Source organism: Calonectris borealis, chromosome 16 (assembly GCF_964195595.1).
Source record: "Calonectris borealis chromosome 16, bCalBor7.hap1.2, whole genome shotgun sequence".
Classification (NCBI taxonomy): Eukaryota; Metazoa; Chordata; class Aves; order Procellariiformes; family Procellariidae; genus Calonectris; species Calonectris borealis.
Window position 1 is genome coordinate 20,788,317 of NC_134327.1, and position 19,434 is coordinate 20,807,750.

Sequence of the window (19,434 nt, forward strand, 5' to 3'; positions counted from 1 at the left end):
TCTGTTGGCTGCCGGCTGCGAGGCCGGGGAGGGGACGAGGACGCGGGGCCCACAGGACTGGAAACCTCCTGCTGTCCCTGTCCTCTCTGCCCGGAGCCCAAAGGAACAGAAAATTCCCCGTATCTCCGGCGGGAAATTTGGAGGCAGCGGGGGGTCGCAGCCCCGTGGGAGGGCAGGTGTCGGTCTGGCTACCCCGAATCCCCGCGGGAGGCAGGGAAAGGGGCGGCATCCCCGGGACAGTCGCCCCGGGGGAGGCTTCGAGCCGGGGATCAGCCCCAAGGGCGGGAGGCTCCAAGGAGGGTCCCGGGGAGCGGGGGCGGGGGCTCTCTGCCCCGCTCACGGTGCCCTCGCTGGGGCATAGGACACGCGTGGGGCGAGGGGGCCGCAGGGGGCGTGTCCAGCGCGGAGGGGCGTGGCTAAAGAACAAGGGCGGGGCCGCGGGGGAGGGCGTGGCCGGCGGCGGCCGCGGGGCGGGCGGAGCGGCGGGGCTGGGCTCGGCTCGGCGCGGCTCGGTGCAGCCGGAGCACCATGAACCGCTTCAAGGCGTCCAAGTTCCGGCACACCGAGGCCCGGCTGCCCCGCAGGGAGGTGAGCGCCGCGGAACGCTCCCCGCCGTCCGGTACCGGGGGTGGATGGTGCGGGGGCGGTGGGGCCGGGGCTCCCGGCGGGCAGGGGCAGAGGCGGGGCGGGCCCGGCAGGGCGCGGCTTCGGGTCCCGGTATGGCGGAGCCGTGCCCGGGTTCCCCCGACCGGTGCCACGGTGCGGCAGTGTCGCCCGGGCGGCCCCTCCTTGGCACCCGCCGCTTCCCGCCCCGGTGTCCGCGGATGCTCCCTGCCACGGGGCGCTTTGCCAGTGGGGAGCCCCAGCTCTCTCCCGGAGCGGTGTAGCCCCCCGACCGGGAGCTGCTCCGGTGCAGCCGGCTTGGGGTACCCGTCCCATGGCAGCAGGGAGCCGGGCTGCACCCCTCCTGCCGTGAGACCCTGGCTGGGCACGGCTGGCACAGGCGGTTGGCCTCCGGTTCGCACTGCCTCCGTCCCAGCCCGGCTTGGTACCGCGCCTGTGCTCGGCTCTCCCCGGGCAGCGCTGGCTTGCCCGTGCCAGCCAGGGAAGCGTGCACCCTGAGCGTGAAGTGCTGGGCCCCGCGCCTGCCACCCCGCTGCTGCAGGCAAAGAGGAAGCGCTGGGGCCCCGCGGGATGGTGCTGAGCTCCGTCACCCTGCCCGCATGCTGCGGAGCTCGGCACCGCCAAGGCCGGGCAGGTCTGGTGGGTCTCACTGGACAGCACGGAGCCATGTGGTGCCCAGCTCCAGCCTCTGCCCCGCGAATAACCAGCCCCAACCTTGCCGAGCGTCGTGATCCATCTCGGCTCATGAAGAGATTCTGGGTCAGGGGTGGGTTGTGCCGGGTGAGCCACATCAGGGAGCGTTATCAGGACACGTAGCCCTTCCAGGGGCTCCCTGAGCCGGATGCCCTTTGCCTGGCATCTCCGCAGCACCGTGGCCGTGAGGAGGCTGTCGCTGCTCTGCCGTGGTGGAGGCGGGTGGTGGGATCCTGCCCGGGGGCTCCCAGCCCGTGGGGCAGAGGGGAGCTGGCATGGCTAGAGCAGGGTCCCTGCCGGGGATGGTCCCACGAGGGGAAGGGACGCCATGGACCAGCTGCATGGCACAGGCTGCTCTAGTTACCAGGCGTGCCGGGGTGGCACACAGGTGTAGGAAGCTGGTACCCTTCAGCGTAGGCCATGTGGCCAGAAGTGGAGGGCTCAGGCTGGATGGGTGATGCTGCTGAAAATCAGTGCGTCTTGCTGCCTTTGAAAAGAATTTAGGGGTGCACGGGGCCACCAAAACGTTCATCTTTGGACTTCAGCGCTCTCCTTCCCTGTAACTTCCCGGCCAACTGTCCTTGTGCCAGGCTGGCCTGTCCTGCGCTCCCGCACCTCTGCACACCCGGTGAGCACCCGAAACATCCCCCTGAGCTTCAACTGTAGGAGGGGACATGGTGGCCCCTGTCATTGTGCCCCGCCTCGAGCATCCCACCATCCCCGCGGCGTGCCAGCCTCGGTGCATCTGCGGAGCAGGTGGCAGGGCGCCGAAATCTCAGCCGGCCAAGCGTTTGGCTGCAGACCTCAGGGTGCAGATGAGCTGCTGCCAACGGCCGGCCCAGGGAGCGCGTGTGTCTGTGCGGTGCGGGTGCTGGGACGCCTGGCCATGGGGGGGTTGTGGCATCCTCCAGGCAGGGACGTCCCTGTCACCGCTGCCCTGATGTTGGTTCCTGTGGTGGGGGGAGCTCTGTGGGACACCGAGGGATGGCGTGCTCTCGCTTTGGTGTGCGGGGAGGCATCTGCTCTGCCTCTGGCAGCCCGCAGCGGGCTCAGCACACAGGAGGTGGCCTTTCCAAGAGGCATTTCCCATCCAGGCATGAAACGTGTCCCCAGGAAGTAAGGCCACGTCACCCAGCTCTGCGGGGCAGGAGGTGGGAGATGGACGTCACGTCTCCAAACCCATCTCGGGTGTCACAGCGGGACGCTGTTTGTGTCCCCAGCCGAGCACAGCGGCTTGTTTACAGAGGCGAAGGCAGACACTTGACCTGGCCGGATCAGGAAGCGCAGCGTAAACATGAAGGATCACATCTGAGTCGTTTCTCCCCTTCAGGCAGCGTCTGCAAGACTCTTCTGGCAGAGGCGCCCTGAAAGCTTGCGGTTTGTTTTAGGGACCTAGCCAGGATGGTACCATATGCTTTACCGGCCGCCCTGGCACGCTGTGGGAAGGATCGCTTCCCTGAGGGCTCCCGCCTGTGTGCAGGGACATTGTGGGGTCGGGATGGACCAGCTCAGCGGTCCCTCTGCGAAACCTCACCGCAGGGGTCCTGTGTGGTACCCCCGGATGCTGAGGGCTAGTGACCCCCCTCACCAAGGGACCAGCGCAGGGTGATGTGGCGCAGATTGTGGGACCCTTCCTCCTGGGTCTTGGCTCCAGACCTGTTCCCCATCCCCTCTGCAGCCCCCAGCCCGCCCGCTGGGTGCGGGGAGAGGAACCTCCCTTCAGCAGGAGAAGGGTTAACAGGTCTGCCACCGAGCAGGCTGCTGTGACAAGGACCAGAGGAAGTGCTGCAGGAACTGCTGCTCTCTGTCAGGCCTCAAAAGGAAGCCCTGCAAGGAGAGGAAACCCGGGGCTCCGTCCTCTTGGGGCTGCGTATGCAGCTCCCTTCCCTGCAAAGGGCTCTGCCCTGCTCCGGCCGCCTGCTGCAGCTCTCTGCGATGTCAGTGGCCGCCGGCGGGCGTGCGGGCATGGTGGCAATCGTAAAACACCCGCCTTTGCTCGAGGGTTGGATGTGACCCTGGGTGTGCCGGGGAGCTCCTGGTCCTGGTGGCCACTTGAGGCCGGGTGTCTGTCACCTGGAGCGGGTCCAGCTGAGGCAGGACGTCTCAGTGCCCGATGGGTGCAGTGCTCGGCCGTGGAGTAGTAGTAAGAAACATTGCAAAGCGGGATTTTGCTTTTGGAGCTGTAATGAAGATCCTTGTCCATGCGGGAAGCACGCTGCCGGAGGCATTTATCTGCCTGGGCCCAAACAGGCTGCCCAGGGCAATGGTTGAGCCACCATCCCTGGAGGTATTTAAAAGACATGTGGCACTTAGGGACATGGTTTAGTGATGGACTTGGCAGTGCTAGGTTAATGGTTGGACGCGATGATCTTAAAGGTCTTTTCCAACCTAAATGATTCTATGATTCTATGACCTTGTGGTGCTTCGCAGCCCAAGAGCCTTTGTCCCATCCCAAATTCCCTGACATCAGTTAATTGCAAAGTCCTCTGAGCCTTTCCCACCGTGGGAGAGCCCAGGGCTGGGGCAGTTTCGGGGAGAGGCAGCGGTGGGAGCCGGGATGCTCCTGTCTCCCATTCCTGGCAAAGCTGGTCCCAAAGCCCCCAGCCCCAGGGAGCGTGAGCAGCCACATCACCCCGGCCCTCCCAGAGGACAGGGCCCTCTAAAGTGCCTCCGGCACGACTCCGTTGGTGTCGGCAGCCTCCTGGTTCTGCCAGGTCCATCGGCGTGGGAGCTCCGTCAGGGCTGAGGGTCTCTAGCGATGCTGTGCCGATGCGTCGTTGTCCCCCCTCCAGCCGTGATCCCGCCATGGCGTCGGGCTCCTCTGAAACAGAGACATCTCTTGACATGGGTTTTCCCTCTCCATCCCAGGCCTGGATCGGGGGTATCCGGGCTGGCTCCGTCGCATCCTGCGGGAACCATGTGAAGGCCAGCTGCCGCTGGATCGCGTTCAGTGCCGAGGCAGCAGGTGAGGCACAAGGGAAGCTGTGCCAAGCGCGGCTGGGGGCGGGGGGTGGATTTGCCCCTGTGGTCCCTGCGGGGCTTGTTGCTGGGTCAGCCCCACGGACCGCAGAAGGCACGAGGGCGAGTGGAGGAGGCTTTCCCTGAGTTCCCCCAAAGGTGCTGGCAGTCCCGCACCTCTTGGCTTGCATTGCAAAGCTGGGTGACCTCACCATGTCCCAGGCTGGGGGGAGCATCGTCTGGGCGATGGGCAGGCTGGTGACCTGCTCCTGTGTCCTCTCCTGCAGGTGTGCTGGGCATCGTGCCGCTGGAGTGTGAGGACGGAGGCAAGAGGACCGTGTCTCAGCTCTGCTGCCACTCAGGTGAGCTGGGCTTGTCCCGTGCCTCCGCCGCGCTCTGCACCGGGGCACCAAGGAGTCGGGTACCACCTCCCACCTCCGCAGGAGGCGTTTGGCCCAGCTTGGGCTGTGCGGAGGGGCTCGGGTGCTGAGTCCCAGCCTGGAATGCCGTGTTGGGCTGGCTGTCTCCCAGGCGAGGGGCTGGGGGAGCTGCTGGAGTCCCCAGGGACCATCACCCACAGGCAGGGCGGCCCTGACAAGTCTCACTTGTGTGCGAGACGCAAGCCGCCTGCAGCCACGCTGACCACACGGGGGGCTCTGCCAGGCTGGGCTTTTGCTAAGGAGCCAGACTGATCCACGTCCCTTCATCTGTCGAGCTGCAGCGAGGTCTGGACACGTAGCTCTTGCTCACGCTCTCGCTCTAGCACACCCTTCCCCTGTTACTCATTGCACGCCCTGATGTTCCCGGTACACCCAGTGCCAGGCTGGCGGAGGAGCTGGGGATGGCATTGCCGCGCGTTTACCCGGCTCCAGCGACGGGAGGAACAGGCTGGACCGGCGGCTACGTGGCCCTGAGCAGCTCTGATGTGGGCAGAGCGAGTGCTGCAGGGGAAGAGGCGGCTGGCAGCATTGTTGGAGGCAGAGGAGCACACGCCGCGGAGGCGGAGGGCTCTGCCTCTTGCCCGGGCATGGGGAAGGAGTGGTGGGGAGCCCAGGGTGTCCCTCTCCTGGTGTCGGAGCAGCAGTGCCAGCCCGGGGGGCACCGACCACCCATTTCCCAAAAAAATTGCATCAGAGCAGCAAGACGGGAGCCGGTCCCAGCGCCGCCTTCCTGCGTGCGGTGCCTTGGCATCGCTGCAGGACTGCGCAGCGTGCCCAGCCTGTGCTGCCTCCGCCCGGCTCGGTCCCTGCCGCAGCGGTGCAGGGCTGGGCACGGGGAGCTGCACCGCGCTTGTGAGCAGGCCAGCGAGCTCTGCTGCTCCCAGGGGAGCGCTGGAGGGGTGCACGGGGAGCCAGCGCAACGTTAACGACTTCTTAATGAGATTTAGCATGAGCCCTTTGATGCCGGCTGTGCGAGAGCAACGCCTCCAAAGCAGGGAAGGGATTTTTCTCTCCTCCCGGGGCAAATGCAGCAGGGTGAGCTGCTCGCTTTTCGTGCCTCCTGGGCCTGTCTCTCCACAGCCTCCTGGAAGCGGAAAAGTACACGGTGACCTACTTTCCCGAGCGTGCCAAATGCATCCGAGGGGCTGCTGCTGACGGTGCCAGCCTTTCTCCTGCGGGGCCCTGCCGCCAGAGCCGCGAGGAGCGTCCCTGCCGCCGGCACGCCAAGCCGGGGCGTTACAAAGGGAGCCTTGTTACCAGCATGACCCCAGCTGGCCGCAGCCTCGCTCGCCGGCGTCCGGGCTGGCGCAGACGCCCTTGTGCTGTTCATGCTTCTCCCTGTGCCCCCTGGGGATGTCCGTCCTGAAATCGGAGCCAAACCTGGGTGGCGGTGGGTTAGATGGGGAGATGCGGTTGCGCGGTGCTATCCTTCAGGGCTCCCGTCTCGCCAAGAAGGGGTGCGAGGCCCTGACGGACAGCGTGGAGGGGCTCAGGCTCTCGCAGCAAAGCTGAGCTGCTCCAAAATGCCTCGGTGGGGCTGGATCTGACCCCAGCTGCCCGTGCCTGCCTGCACGTGTGTGTGTATGAAAAGGGTCTGAGGCTGGGGAAGAGCGGAGGTGGGCAGACATGCTGTCTGCAGGGGTAAGGTGAGGACAAACCTCTGCCCTTCTTCCAGATGTGGTGACGGACTTTGACTTCTCGCCCTTCGATCAGCTCCTGCTGGCTACGGGCTCTGCTGACGAGACGGTGAGTGCTGGGTGCCGGCGGGCCCGAGAGGGCACCCTGTGTCCCCCGTCTCTGAGATTCACGGTAGAGCCCGGAGGAGATGGAGCCGGAGCCATGGGCATAAGAGGAGGTGGAGGGTGCCAGCCTTGGGGAGCAGTGTGGGATGTCCCCAGGTCGCGGGGGACGGGGCAGATGGTGTCAGCCAGGGCTGATCCCTCTCCCACCTGGGATGCCCGCAGCTCTGATCCCACCGAGCTGCGATGAGGGATCGCCTGGTGTCCTCAGGGCCCAAAGCCTGGAAAAGCAGCAAGCCCAGGTCGAGCACTGCCGGCACCCAGCCGCGACCGGCTCGCCTGCCTGGGGACTGACCCACCTCTCCCTGGGGCTGCAGGTAAAGGTGTGGCGCCTGCCCGAGAGCGGCCAGGACATGCCCGGTGACGCGGGGCTGACCCTGGGGCCCGGGGGGGGCCCGGTGGACATGCTGCAGTTCCACCCCACGGCGGACGGCGTCCTGGCCAGCGGCGCAGGGAAGCGAGTCACCGTCTGGGACGTGGGGCGGCAGCAGCCGCTGACAGGTAGGCATGGCCGTGCCTGCCAGCTCCTGCCCGCAACGCGTATCCCCACCGTGCTGGTGCCTGGGCTCAAGCAACGGGCTCGAGTCTGGATCTCGGTGTCACCAAACAGGCAACACGGGTGGCTTTTTGGGTAGGGAGCACCGCAGCCCCCTCGTGCGTGTGCGCGGGGTCCCCTACGCTCTGATGCAGCGGCGTAAAAGGCTCCCGTACTGCCCAGGGTGTCTGCAGCAGCTTTGCTGGGGATCCCCTGGGGTGACAGGTCCCTGTCCCAGTGCCTGGGTAGACGTGGGTGCCGTGCTGACCAGCCCTGCCCAGACCCCAGCTAACCCGACGGGGAGAGGAGGCTGGGTGGCACTGCGGGGGTGTAAATGCCCTGTGGCTTTCCCAGGGCTCCCGCCCTTCGGATCGAGCTGCCAGCGGCGTGGGGCTGCTCCCTGCAGGGACACGGCAGCGTCCCGGTGGGTCCTGACCCCTGCTCTGGCTGCCACCGGCCCTTCGGAAAGACCAGATCATTTCCTCCGGGAAGCGCTCCGGTGCTGAGGGGTGGGAGAGCGATGGCTCCGGCCCATCCGCCTGCCTCACCCGCGGGAGGAGCCCTGCTCGATCCCGCTCCTGAGCCCGCTTTCCTCCCGCAGCCCTGGACTCCCACGGGGACCAGCTGCAGAGCCTGGCCTGGAAGCGAGACGGCCGCCTCCTCGGCACCTCCTGCAAGGTGAGCGGCCTGACGGCTTGCTGCGGCACGGCTGCGCCCCGGACCTGGGGGGCGCATGGCGACCCCGATTTGGGGAGAAAAGGGCAGAAACGGGGTCAGCGAGCGGCGCCGGAGCCGAGGAGGATGGGAGCACTAGATGGCGCCTGCTGCTCGCTGCCCGCGCGCTGCCGGACGCGCTAGCGCGCGGGTTGCGCCGCAGGCCCCGCATGGAGGCCAAGCGGGCAGGCCGAGCGAGCGGGCAGGCTCCCAGGCCGAGCGGGCAGGCCGAGCGAGCGGGCAGGCCAGCTGAGCACACGGGCCGAGTGGGCAGGCTGAGCGAGCACATGGCCTGAGCGAGCGGCCTCCCCTCTGCGCTAAGCGTGCAGGCCCAGCATGGAGGCTAAGCGTGCAGGCCCAGCATGGAGGCTAAGCGTGCAGGCCCAGCATGGAGGCTAAGCGTGCAGGCCAAGCAAGCTGCCAGGCCCCCAGGCCGTGCACAGAGGCCGGGTGCGCAGGACCGAGCGTGCAGGCCCCGCTGAGCGTGCAGACCCGGCCTGCAGGCTGAGCGAGCAGTCAGCCCCCCCGTGCCGAGGTGGGGGCTAAGCGTGCGGGCTGAGCGAGCAGGGGGGCCCGGCACGGAGGCCGGCCAAGCGTGCAGACCGAGCGTGCGGGCTGAGCGAGCAGTTGGAGCCCTGGACCAAGCGAGCAGGCTGAGCGTGGAGGCTAAGACCCCAAGCCGTGCCGTGGGGTGCGGGTCAGCCCCGGAGCCATGCCGTGTGGCCCCCAAGGCCGGCAGCACCGCCGTGCCGTGCCGTGCCATGTGGGTCTAGCCGGCACGGTGTGCGCTCCCCAAATAGCACCCTGGCAGCACGGCTGGCACCCGCTTGCTGCCTCTGCGCCCCAGCCAGCCCTTTCAGAGGGGCGTCCCACGCCCCGTTTGGCTGTGGGGTGCCGGGCAGGGGAGGGCTCGCTCCCCTGCCCGCGGGGTGCTGGGCAGCGCTGGCAGGATGGCGTCCGAGCATCAGGCTTCAGCCCTGGCTCTGCTTTGCAGGCTTCCCACTTCTCTGGGAGCCATTTGGAGGGTGTTGGGGTCCTGGTAAGGCTGTGGGGGTCCTGGGGGTGCGCCCCTGCCTGCGATGTGGGGCAGGACCTGGAGGACGCCGTGCAAGCCATCCATAGGGGCAGGCACTGCAGGCAGGAGAGTGATGGGCAGGAAGGAGGGGGGGCTGCTCGCTCCAGCCTTCTGCCTAATACAGCCTGACGTCCCGCTGGCCCCGGGGTCCTTGACCCTTCTCTGTTTTCTTTTTATCTCCACAGGACAAGAAACTGCGGATCTTTGATCCCCGAGCCAGCCCGGCTGCCTCCCAGGTACTGTCCCTCCCGCGTGGGCTGGGTGACGTGGTGCAGGCAACCCTGCCTGACTGGGGTGCCCTCTGCCTGCCCTGGCATGGGCTCGGTGCCCCAAACTGTCCCAGCCCTGGCACAGCCTGGGAGAGGCAACGCGACGGCATGGGCTGAGGGCAGGGGGAACGGGCAGCCTCCCCCTCGGCCCCGGTGGGGCTTGGCACAGGGCTGCCTGCCTGCGGGCACGAGGGCTGCGGCGGGGCTGCGGGCTCCCTGGCTCTGCGTCGCCATGTGGGAGCTGGGCGAAAGGCTCTGGGGGACGAGGACCTGCCAAGGGTGAGGGCTGGGCGACTGGATCCGCACAGCTCAGCAAATAACAGCGATTAGGAAATAAGTAGAGGACTTAAGCCTTGACGTCGAGTTTAAACAGCCTCTTATTAGAGGTTTCCTGTGGCTTGGGGGCTCTGGCTGCCAGCGGCCGCCATCCCTCGCTGCAGAAGGGGCTGGAAGCCTTTGGGAGGGGAGGGATGCAGCGGAGAGCAGGGTGAGACGGCCGCAGCGGGCTCCGCCGCTCCTTGCGCCTCTCCCGCCGCCAGCGCCATGCGTGCCCACGGGCTCGGGAAGCCGATGGCCTCCGATGCCTGTGCTTGGGCATGGCGGTAACCCCGGACACCGACCGGAGGGAGCCGGTGCTCCGGCGCTGTGCTGCACTGGGATTCTCCTGCTACCGGCTGCCCCTGCACGGAGCCCGGGTGCTGAGCCCCCGTAAGACCCCTGGGTGCTTTCTGCGGGTGCGAGCGGTGCCCTGACCCTTCAGGCAGCCTTATAAGTACAACTCCTCAATATATAAATATAAACCCGGCGGTTACACGTGCAAGCGAGCCAGGGCAAAGTGCTCCCAGCCCTCAAGTGGCCCCCGTGACGCTCCCCTGCTCCGGGTGCCGCTCGGCATGGCTGGAAGATACCAGTCTCTGCTCCCAAATTCATCCCTCACCCATCTGCCGACAGCCTCGGGCGCTGCTCCCCTCCCCGCCTGCCCCCCGCTTCTCCCCCTGCCAGACCTGTCGGCTTCTATAACGGCATTTCGGTGAAGCTGCGAGCGCGATGGGCTCGAGCCAAGTCTCCTGGGGAGGGTGGACTCTGTCTCGCTGAGCTATTAAAAATAACGTGTGAATGATGGTGGCTGTTCAAAGCAGGCAGCTCACTTCCCTCTGCTGCCGTCTGATCCAGCCCGAGGCCGGCGCTCGGGGTTTGCCAAGAGAAATATGCACCTTCGCTGCCGCGGCCGAGCGCTGCCGCGCCGCAGCCCGAACCCCGGCCAGCTGAGAAATTGATGAAGATGTTTAGTCTTGGAGAAGTACTGTGCTGAAGGGGAAAACTTTAAAATGCCATAAATCCTCTGGAAGTTTGCACAGGGCTTGCTTAGCCAAGAGGAATAACACTCCTGTGTTTTGTTTTTTCTTTTTTCCCCGGTTGCTGGAGGGCCGGGTTATTTGGAAAGGCTCCTTCTCCCCCGGGCCAGCACGGTTACGAAACCGGGTGATGCCGGGGCCGCTGTGCGGTGCCAGCACCTCGCGAGCTCCCGGCTTTGAAGTTGCCCGGTTTTTCGCAGCGGTGAGCGAGGTGAGCGGTGCAATGGGTTTTCCAGCTGGGCTGGCCCCTGCGGCGCCGCGGGCTGGGTTTCCTCCGCAGCAGGCGAAGGGCTCGGGCTCGGCACCGCCGCCGGCTCACCCCGGTCCCTTTGTGGCACGCGGTGCCGAAGCTGGCCTCGGCAGAGGGCTGCTCCTCCGGCTGGTTTTCTTAATTTGCCAAGCCTGCCTCATTAAACCGTTCCTTTTTTTAGAGCAGGGGAAAAGGATGAGAAGGAGCTAAAATAAGAGCCTGGGGAGGAGGGAGGAGGGGTCGCTGCCGCCGTGCCACGATGCCTGACGGTACTCTCGGGGCTCGGGGATGCAGCACGCGCAGGGATGGGGACCGAGGACGGGTGGCGAGGCGGGCACACTGCCTGGCCGGCCCCAGGACCAGGCTGGCAGGCTGCCTGCACCCCACGGCCGTGCCCTCCATGGGGGCCTGACCCCCCCATTCCTGGTTACGTCCATCGCAGCTATTTTGAGCACGTCCCAGCAGCGGGCAGGAGTGTGTGACGCAGCGAGAGCGGCGTGGCCGGGGTCTGGCTGACCCCGGAGGGTGCCTGGTACATAACCCGAGGTCACCATGTCCCTTGGGAGAGCAGTGGCCTCATCCTGCTGGCCTCCCCAGCCCCTCGTTGCTGCATCTGGGCTGGAGCAGGAAGGCGCAACTACAGCAGCCTCTCTGCGAGCATTAGGGCTGGGCTTGCACCCCGAGGCTGCCCAGCGTGCCTTCCTGGGCCCCCTAAACTCGCCTTGGAGATGCCAGGGCCGTCCCTTTGCTGCAGCAGGTCCTGCTGTGCCTCCCGGCGCAGCCGCGCTCCCCCTGCCCGCCTGGGTCTGGGTCCGAGCGCCGCCGTCCTTCCGGAGCGATCCCGTGAGTCCCATCCTCTGCCTCCTCCCCTCCCAAGGCTGCGCTGCCCCAGCCCCAGCTCGCTCTCCCCTCCCACGGGTGCTGGTGGTCGCCCTCCTTGCCTTGACCCTCTCGCTGGAAGCCGGTCACATCCTCTTCCTCCCGGCGTCAGCTCTGCTGTGGCTCGGCGCTTCTCCGCTCCCGCCCTCGCCCACCCCCCAACGCCTGGGCAAGCCCCACAAAACGACCCTCCCACCTTCCCTTGGGGTGCGTCGTGCACCAGGCGTGGGGGGACGGGGCTGGGGGCCAGGGTGCTGAGTGGGGGGGCGGAGCAGCGGGCTGGTGCCCATACCCCGGCTGATGCCCCGGGTGGGTCACCAGGACCAGTGCAGGGCAGCGGTACGGGTATGGTGTAGGGTGCTAAGGTGGCGTCTCTGCTTGCCCGCTCCCCCGGCCACCCTCTCCTCTGGGTCCTGGCAAGCCCTGGGTCCCCGGGCTGGGTCCCCGCGGCTGGCGGGGGTAAGATGGGCATGCAGCACCCTGCCTGCACCCATGGGTCTTGCCTGTCCTCTAAAGCAGCGCTCTGCAAAGCGGGGTGCACGAGGCAATGGGGGGGGTGGGAGAAAATAGTAGCCCTTCAGCTGTACGTGCGTATCATCATCGTATTTATACATCAATCGATACTCTGGGGGTGCTTCCTCAAAAAGATTTACTGTCGGGGTGTGCAAGCAGAAACACTTGGAGACGCTGCTGGAAAGAAGGGAGGTGGCTCGCGGGGGCAGAAAGCTGCTACGTGGGGGGGGCCGTCCCGCGCTGCGTGGGCAGCGTGGCCGCATGTGAGCCCGTGCCCCGGTTTGGTGCGGCAGAGCCGCGTCCCCCGGACACAGCATCGCTCCAGGCCGGCGACGTGCGGAGCCGATGGGCCGCATCCCGCCCCCGCACGCTGCGCACTCGCGCGAGGGGCTGCGCGCATCTGGCCGGCACCTGGCTTCCATTACGGGGCCGGGGCGGGCGCCGCCAGTGCCGGGCCGCGGGGCCGCCGCCGAGCGCGGCCAGTGTGGGATGGAGAGGAGCTGGCTTCGTTCTCACGAGAAACTTCCCCCGCCGGCGTGTCGGCAGGACCGGGGGCGAGGGAACGGCCACGCGCGCCGGGCGAGCGCACGCCGCTGCTCACGTTTTAATGAGCTTTGTTTTAATGAGCGGGACCGGGGCTGAGGGCGCCTGGGGACAGCTGGGAGGGTGTCCCAGTGGGTTTGTCCCCACTGTGGGTTTGTCTCTCCACCTCGTGGGCCGTGCTGGGGACAGAGCTCGGTGCCTGGGAGCACCCGGGGCTCGCAGCCCTCCAAGCCCGCCTGGTGCAGGGCAGGACCGTGCTGTCCCCCCGAGGCCAGGGGTGTCCCGTGTGGCCCTCATGGCCACCATCTCATGGGCCACATCAGCCCCCGCCACGGTGAGAGAGCACGGCAAGGAGGGGGTCTCCATGGGCAGCGTGGCTGTGGTGGCAGGGCGATGCCGTGGCGAGGTGGAGGTCCAGGCTGGGGTAACCCGGCCGTGCCCGCAGCCACGACCCCACGGACCCCAACGTGTCACCTCTGCCCAGGATCCGGTTGTCAGCCCGGGGCCGGTTGGGGACCGCTCACCGGGGGAAGGCGCATCAGTACATAGAGCGACTTTTAGCCTTCCTCCCTCCCGCCCCATCGGCGCGGTATCCCACGCCAGGGTCACCCCGGGGGTACCTGACTCCCAGCCTCGGCAGCGGCTTCCTCCGGGCTGGGGGAAGGTCCGCAGCATCCCACATTCCCAAGGAGACCGTGGGAAGCTTTGAAAAAGTTGGCCTGGCTCTGGGCTGCCTATTTATAGCACCGCGCGCTCGGCGCTCTCATGCTTCTGTTCCCCAGCGTAGCTGCACGGGACTGTTTATATTTCCTCTGCTCTGCTTCCCCCTCGGCCGTCCTTCCCAGGAATGCCGCTTGGTATTGCAGACATGGGGAAGTTGAGGAGGATTCGGGATGAGCCAGCGGCGTCGTGAGGGATGCGGGCGCGCAAGGGCACCGGCTCGCCCTCACCTGGGTGCCCGTCCCTCCTGCTGGGGCTGGCCTCGCCGGCTCGGCAGGGTGCCGGCAGGAGGGCGCAGGTCGGCGCCTCATTTACCTGGGGCTGGGGCTCCGGCACGGCATTTCGGGAGCCCCCCAGTTTGCTGCCTGAGCTGGGGCTCCTGGCAGGCTCATACTCAAGAGGGCAAAGGCGTTTTGGGGATTTGATAACAGCCTCATAGCAGGGCTTGTGGGGCCGGTGGCTGCAGGAGGAGATGAGACGCAGGAGAGGAGGGATGGGTGCGGATGGGTGCTGCGGTCTGCCCAGCCCACGTGGCCCGGCTCCCATCCTGACTCCGTGCCGAGGTGGAGCCTCCGCAGCCATGGTGGCCATCCCGGAGGGGTCCCGCTCGCCTTCCTGCCCTTGCTGGGCCGGCAGCATCCTCGGGAACGTTGCGTTGGCCTCGCCGAGGGCGGGAGGGGCTGGACGGAGGCAGGGGGCTGTGCTGGCAGCGGGGTGGGCACGGGGGCACCGCGGCGACGCTGCCCTGACCGGCAGGATTGGGGAGACGGCGTGGGCAGGAGGGGACTCACCCCGGTCCCTCCCCACCATGGCACAGACACCCCACACCCAGCAGCGGGCAGGGGCCAGTGCCGGCAGTGTGTCGGCTGCCGGAGCATCACTGCCGCCATGTGCGGTGGCTGGGCTCTCTGCCCTTCCCCGGGGGCGGGTGGCAGCTCAGGGTGTCCCCAAGCTCCAGGCAGAGACCAGGAGCGGGGCTGGCCTGGGAGAGGCTGCTCTGCTCTCCTGGCCACCTCTGGAGTAACTGGGATTTGGCAGCGGTGGGAGATCACTGGCATTCTTGTGCCGGGAGGACGCGGCGCCGTGGTTAAGCCCCTCGGCTCCCCAGGAAGCCGTTCCTCCTGCCCCCCGCTGCCTCCGGGCCTCGGGTTCTGGAGGGAGCACTGGCCTTCCCGTGAGTGGGCCCATCCTTTCGGTATGGATGGAGGTGTCTGTCCCCGGAGCCCACCATGGCACCCCGGCCTGTGGGGACCCCTCCTGCCCTGGCACCCACTGGCAAAGGGTCCCTCCACTGGGGTTGCTTCCCACGGTGGGTCAGATGCCCACGGTCTGCTAGCCATGCCGACGGTCTGCTAGCCATGCCCACGCTCTGTCAGCCACGGGCACGGGCAGGGCTGAGCTGTCCTGGCCCCTGCCAGCCACAAGGTCTCTGCCAAGGGCAGAGCTCTGACCCCCCCCCCGCGACCTCCTCCCATCCAGCCCCACGGCTCTGCCCTGGGCTCCCCCTCCCCGGCTCTCCCTGCCCTGCATCCCAGCTGCAGGTAACGCTCCCCGCGGAGGCAGGGATCGCCCCGGGGATCGCCCCGGCACCGGAACAGCGTTTGCTCTGTGTCGGGCTCTCCCAGGCAGCCGAGGAGCCGAAGGCGGTCGCTCCCTGCGGGCAGCTGTTCCCAGCTCACCCGGCCCCGCCGCGGCATCGCTGCCGACAGCTGCATCCGACACACCGGCCCTGCGCCCCGGCGCTGGCCCCCCTGCAGCGGAGTGCTGCGGGGCTGCACAGGGAGCAGGGCTGGGGACCCCCGTGGGTACCGGCACCGTACCCCAGCCTGTGCTGGGAGGGATGGGTTGAGATGGGGAGAGGGACGGTGCTGGAAAACCCTCCCCATGCAGCCGATCCGGCTCTGAGGAGGGAGCACAAGCTCCCCCCAGCCTGGGCTGCCTAAAACCAGCTGGGCTGGACCCACACAATGGACTGGAGGAGGCTGGGCTGCCTCGGCGCTGGCGTGGCATGGCTGGGGAGCTGGGAGGCCTCCTCGGCTCCCTGCGTGCCGGCCTGGAGCTGGTGGGCTCCTCTCAGCCTGCCGGGGGGACGAGCAGCTCGGGAGGGATGCCCGTCCCTCGGGCTGCGGCTGGTCCCCTGCTCCAGGGACCCGGAGCGGGGGTCCCAGCATCACCCCAGGCTGGGTGCCAGGGTCTCTGCCTGGCTCTGCCAGCCCCACGGCCACCCCAGGGCTCTCTGCTGACCGAACCACACCAGCGTTCACCGTCAGTGCCAGGTCACACCGCCCCATCCCTGCCAAGACCCTCAGCACCAGGGGAGAGGACATGGAGCAGGGGGTCCCCAGGGACCCCCCCCCGGGGACTGACTGCCGTCCAACCCCGCACGCTCACCTCTGGCAACATCTGCACAGCCGGGTGTCTGAGCCGCCACCAGCAGCGGAGCGCCCCAGCCCCGGCCTCCCCGCATACTTGCTGCCGTACGTGCTGCTCCGCCGGGATGGAACTAATGCAGAAAACATGGCCCCCGCGCCGCGGCCGGCACTATGTGGGCTGGAGCGGCAGCGGCATCGCCCTGCCCTCTGCCAGCCGTGCCGCCCGCCCCGGGGGGCTGCCACCCACCGCCATCTCTCGGGTGCTGTGCAGGATGGTCCAAGGGACCAGGGGTGCGCGGGAGCCAGCGGAGCCGGCGCGGTCGGTTATCGAATCTCCAGCTGTTGAGTTTTGGCTGCCGCAGCCGCACGGCTCAGGTGCAGAAGTGCTCTCCCGGCCGATGAGCGGGCTGGGCCCGGCTCCCGGGGTTTCCATCCCTCTCGGCACCGATCCTGGGACGTGTTCCCTTCTCCAGGCCCTTCTCCCCCCTGGGAGCCGGCTCCGGTGCCAGCATGTTGGAGGTGGGGGACGGGCCCCTCCTGCCCCCCCATCCTGCCCCCGCGGCTGGGAGCGCCGGGCCCGCCTTGGCCAGCGCTGCCTCTTCCAAGTCAGCCGCGCTGGCTGGCGAGCGCCGTGTTTGTGCTGGCAAGGAGGCTCGCGTGCCGGAGCCGTGGGGAGGATGAGCTTGGCACCGCGTGCCTTCTGCCGCCCCGGCTGCGGGTCTCTGCAGAGAGCGGGCATCCCCCTGGGGCCGGTGGCCGGGACCGGAGGAGGCTGCTCCCGGCGGATGGGGGGGGTGGGGGATACGGCACCTCTGTGCACCCTCGCCGGCCTGCCGCGGTGGCAGAGCCTCGCTGGCGGTCACAGCGCGGTCGTGGCCGGTGGCGCACGGTGCTCCCGGGGGGATGCAGCTCACGGGACGCGGCTCTTCTGGCACCGGGGCCAGCGTGTGCGTGCCAGCCTGCGGCTGTGGACGCGTTGGCACCCTCCTGGGCCCACCCCGTCCCTCCTGCCCCCACGCCGGGTCCCCCCCACCCTACGCAGAGGTGCCGGAAGTGCCGCGCCGGGTTTAGCTCTGGCAGAGCCCTTTGCTTTCCATGCCAGCTCTGAAATCGTTAGCAGTCTTTTATTGGCGCTTCGCAAATGAGAGCGAGGGGGCTGCGAGTGCTGCCTGCGCCGTGGGGCGAGCGCTGGCTGCCGGCTCCCGCTGGGACGCCGGGAACCGCAGGACCCATCTGGGGGCCACATGGGAGCCGGCAAGCAGCCGCCGCCGGCCCCGTGGTAACTCTTCCCCTCCCGTCCTCGGCACCGGGGGCCAGTGGGGGGACTGGGCTGGGGACGGTGGGCAGGACGAGGCGGTGGCGTGGGCTGGGGGGGTCCCGGCCCTGCAGGGAGCCCCGGGGAGAGGCGGAGCGGGGCTGCAGGGGGTTAGGGTGGCATGGGGAGCGCGGCCGGGCTCAGTTTGCCATGTGTTTCGGTAGCATCCGGACACACGCAGGGCACCCAGCTCCTGCAGCCGGGATTCGGCATGGATCGACAGCCCGGGGATGCAGCCGGGGAAGTAAGTCCCTCTGTCACCACGGCCATGGCCACGGCCAAGCCTCTTCTTGTGCCTGCCGGCATGGAGCAGCTTCCTCGCGGCACACTGGCCCCCTTGCCGCCTCACCGGGTGTGGGGAGAGCCCCGGGGGCCCAGGGAGCCGTCCCGTGCCCCCTCACGCTCACTTTACCTGCTGCCACCCTCCGCTCCTCGCGGGAGCCAGGCCAGCCGCTCCGCAAAGCAACCATGCCAGCACCGGCACAGGGTGGGGGCTCAGGACTGTCACCGCTTGCAGGCTGTCCCCACTGCACTGTCACCGTGGGCATCTCTCAGCAGAGTCGGGAGCCAGCACTCGGCTCCGTGTGCTCGGCCCCGGGGCAGTTCACGGCCACCGCCGGTGAAGCACGCATCCCGCACGGTGCGCCCGGCGGCGATGCTGACGGCCACGTCTCCTGTGCCTTGCAGAGTGTCCCGGGACACGAGAACAACAAGGACTCCCGGCTGCTCTGGATGGGCTCCAGCGATTGCCTCATCTCCGTCGGGTTCAGCCAGGTACGGTCCTCGCCGGGAAGGTGGCCCCGGCGCTACCGGGATGTCCCAGCCCCGCTCCCTGCCGGGGCCCCAGCTGCTTTTTGGGTGGCCTGTCCCCCATGAAAGCAGGAGGTCCCCTCGCCAGGTGACCTGCTCCTTGCTGGGGACAGAGGGAGGCTGGCTGGCGAGGGAGGTGGTGCCACGGGGCCGGCCGGGCAGCCCCGGTGCCCACCGACGCCGTGTCTGTGCCCCTGCAGATGCGGGAGCGGGAGGTGAAGCTGTGGGACACGCGGCGGTTCAGCGAGGCGATGCTCACCGTGGCGCTGGACACCTCGCCCGGGTAGGGACGGGGACTCGCTGCGGGGTGGGAGGACGGACGGTGGGGACGCAGGGCGGCGTGGCGGGGACACCATGGTCGGAGACCCACGGGGAACGCGGTGGCGGAGCAGGAGGTGGCAGAAGGCTCCTGGCACCAGCGGAGCTCGGCCACAAAGCTGGGAACAAGGCTGCGGACAGCGTGGCCACATCCCCGGCACCATTTGGGTGGGATGGGAGGGCGGTGGCAACACTGGGGATGGTGCGGACGTGTCCCGAGGAGCGCTGGGGTGGGACGGGTGCTCTGTGGTGGGTGGTGGCACTGCTGGGACAGCACCGGCAGCCTCTGAGGTGGCTGCTAGCCGGGTGGGCACGTGCACCAGGGTGGGACGACAAGATGCTGCGGGCGAGCAAATCCTTTTGGCGCTGCCCACGCGCTGGAGTGGCTCGGCCCCGACCCCCTGCTCACGGTGGGGCCGCGGTGCTTTGTGCCATGGTGCCGTGGTGGCCGCCCAGCCAGCCGTGGCCAGGCCGGCGGCAGAGCCGTGCTCACCGGGCGTCCCTTGGGAAAGTGGAAGAGGAGCTTTTGTGGCCGTAAGGGGTCAGCGCCCCTTGTCAAGGCGTGATGGAGCCATCCCCTGTCTGCGGGGCACCGCTGAGGTGAGGAACGCTCCGGTTAGACCCCGCCTGGCCTCTCCCACACCGCCCGGCAAGCTGGCCCGGCGTCACAGTGCAGGCGAGGAAACGGGAGGAGGAGGAGGCAGTGCCTTCATCCCGCCAGGGCGATGGGGGTTTGGGGCAAGGTCCTTGCCGGGCTGTGCTGGAAGCCGCTGGTTCTCCCCAGAGCTGCTGGCAAAGCACAGGGACGCCGGGACCCTCGCCGCACACTGGGCTGGCTCCGTGGCGGGCCGGGATGCTGGAGCAGGCTGGGTGGTCGGCAGCCGCCGGGTGCTGATACGGGGCCTCTGGCAAGGAGCTGAGTGAGCCGTGACGGCGGGGCCGGCCCTTGGCTGCCCTGCCGGCATCTCCCGTGCCGAGGTGTCAGCTCTGAGCCGGTGCTGGAGGCAGCTGGGACCGACAGGAGGAGAGAGGATCGGCCGCAGGCACGGTGGGGAGGTGCTGGCACGGCGGCCGGGGGAGCAGCCGCAGGTGGGAGCAGGCGGGGAGGCTGACGGAGCATCCCTCGCCCTCCTGCGAGCTCCCGGGGCGAGCAGCTCGCACTCTGCTCCCCAGCTCTGCCGGCACAACGGGCAAAGGCAGCCATGGGGTTGCCACGTCTAGACCAGGTGACCAGCCATCATTAGTGTCCAGA

At 68.2% G+C, this 19,434-nt stretch overlaps 1 protein-coding gene across 2 annotated transcripts in view; it reads left to right on the top strand.

Annotated features, from left to right (window-relative positions):
• Positions 1-475: 475 nt before the first annotated feature.
• Positions 476-19,434, top strand: part of CORO7 (coronin 7) — a 40,173-nt gene continuing 21,214 nt past the window's right edge. The window contains exons 1-9 of one of the 2 annotated variants that reach the window (XM_075165913.1): positions 476-588; positions 4,186-4,282; positions 4,563-4,637; positions 6,391-6,461; positions 6,832-7,015; positions 7,651-7,727; positions 9,024-9,074; positions 17,742-17,828; positions 18,065-18,147. In XM_075165913.1, coding sequence (XP_075022014.1) covers positions 529-588; positions 4,186-4,282; positions 4,563-4,637; positions 6,391-6,461; positions 6,832-7,015; positions 7,651-7,727; positions 9,024-9,074; positions 17,742-17,828; positions 18,065-18,147 — 785 coding nt within the window. In that variant the 5' untranslated portion in view covers positions 476-528. Of the gene's footprint in view, positions 589-4,185; positions 4,283-4,562; positions 4,638-6,390; positions 6,462-6,831; positions 7,016-7,650; positions 7,728-9,023; positions 9,075-17,218; positions 17,299-17,741; positions 17,829-18,064; positions 18,148-19,434 lie in introns of those variants that run through there. The other variant, XM_075165914.1, reaches the window with a different exon arrangement.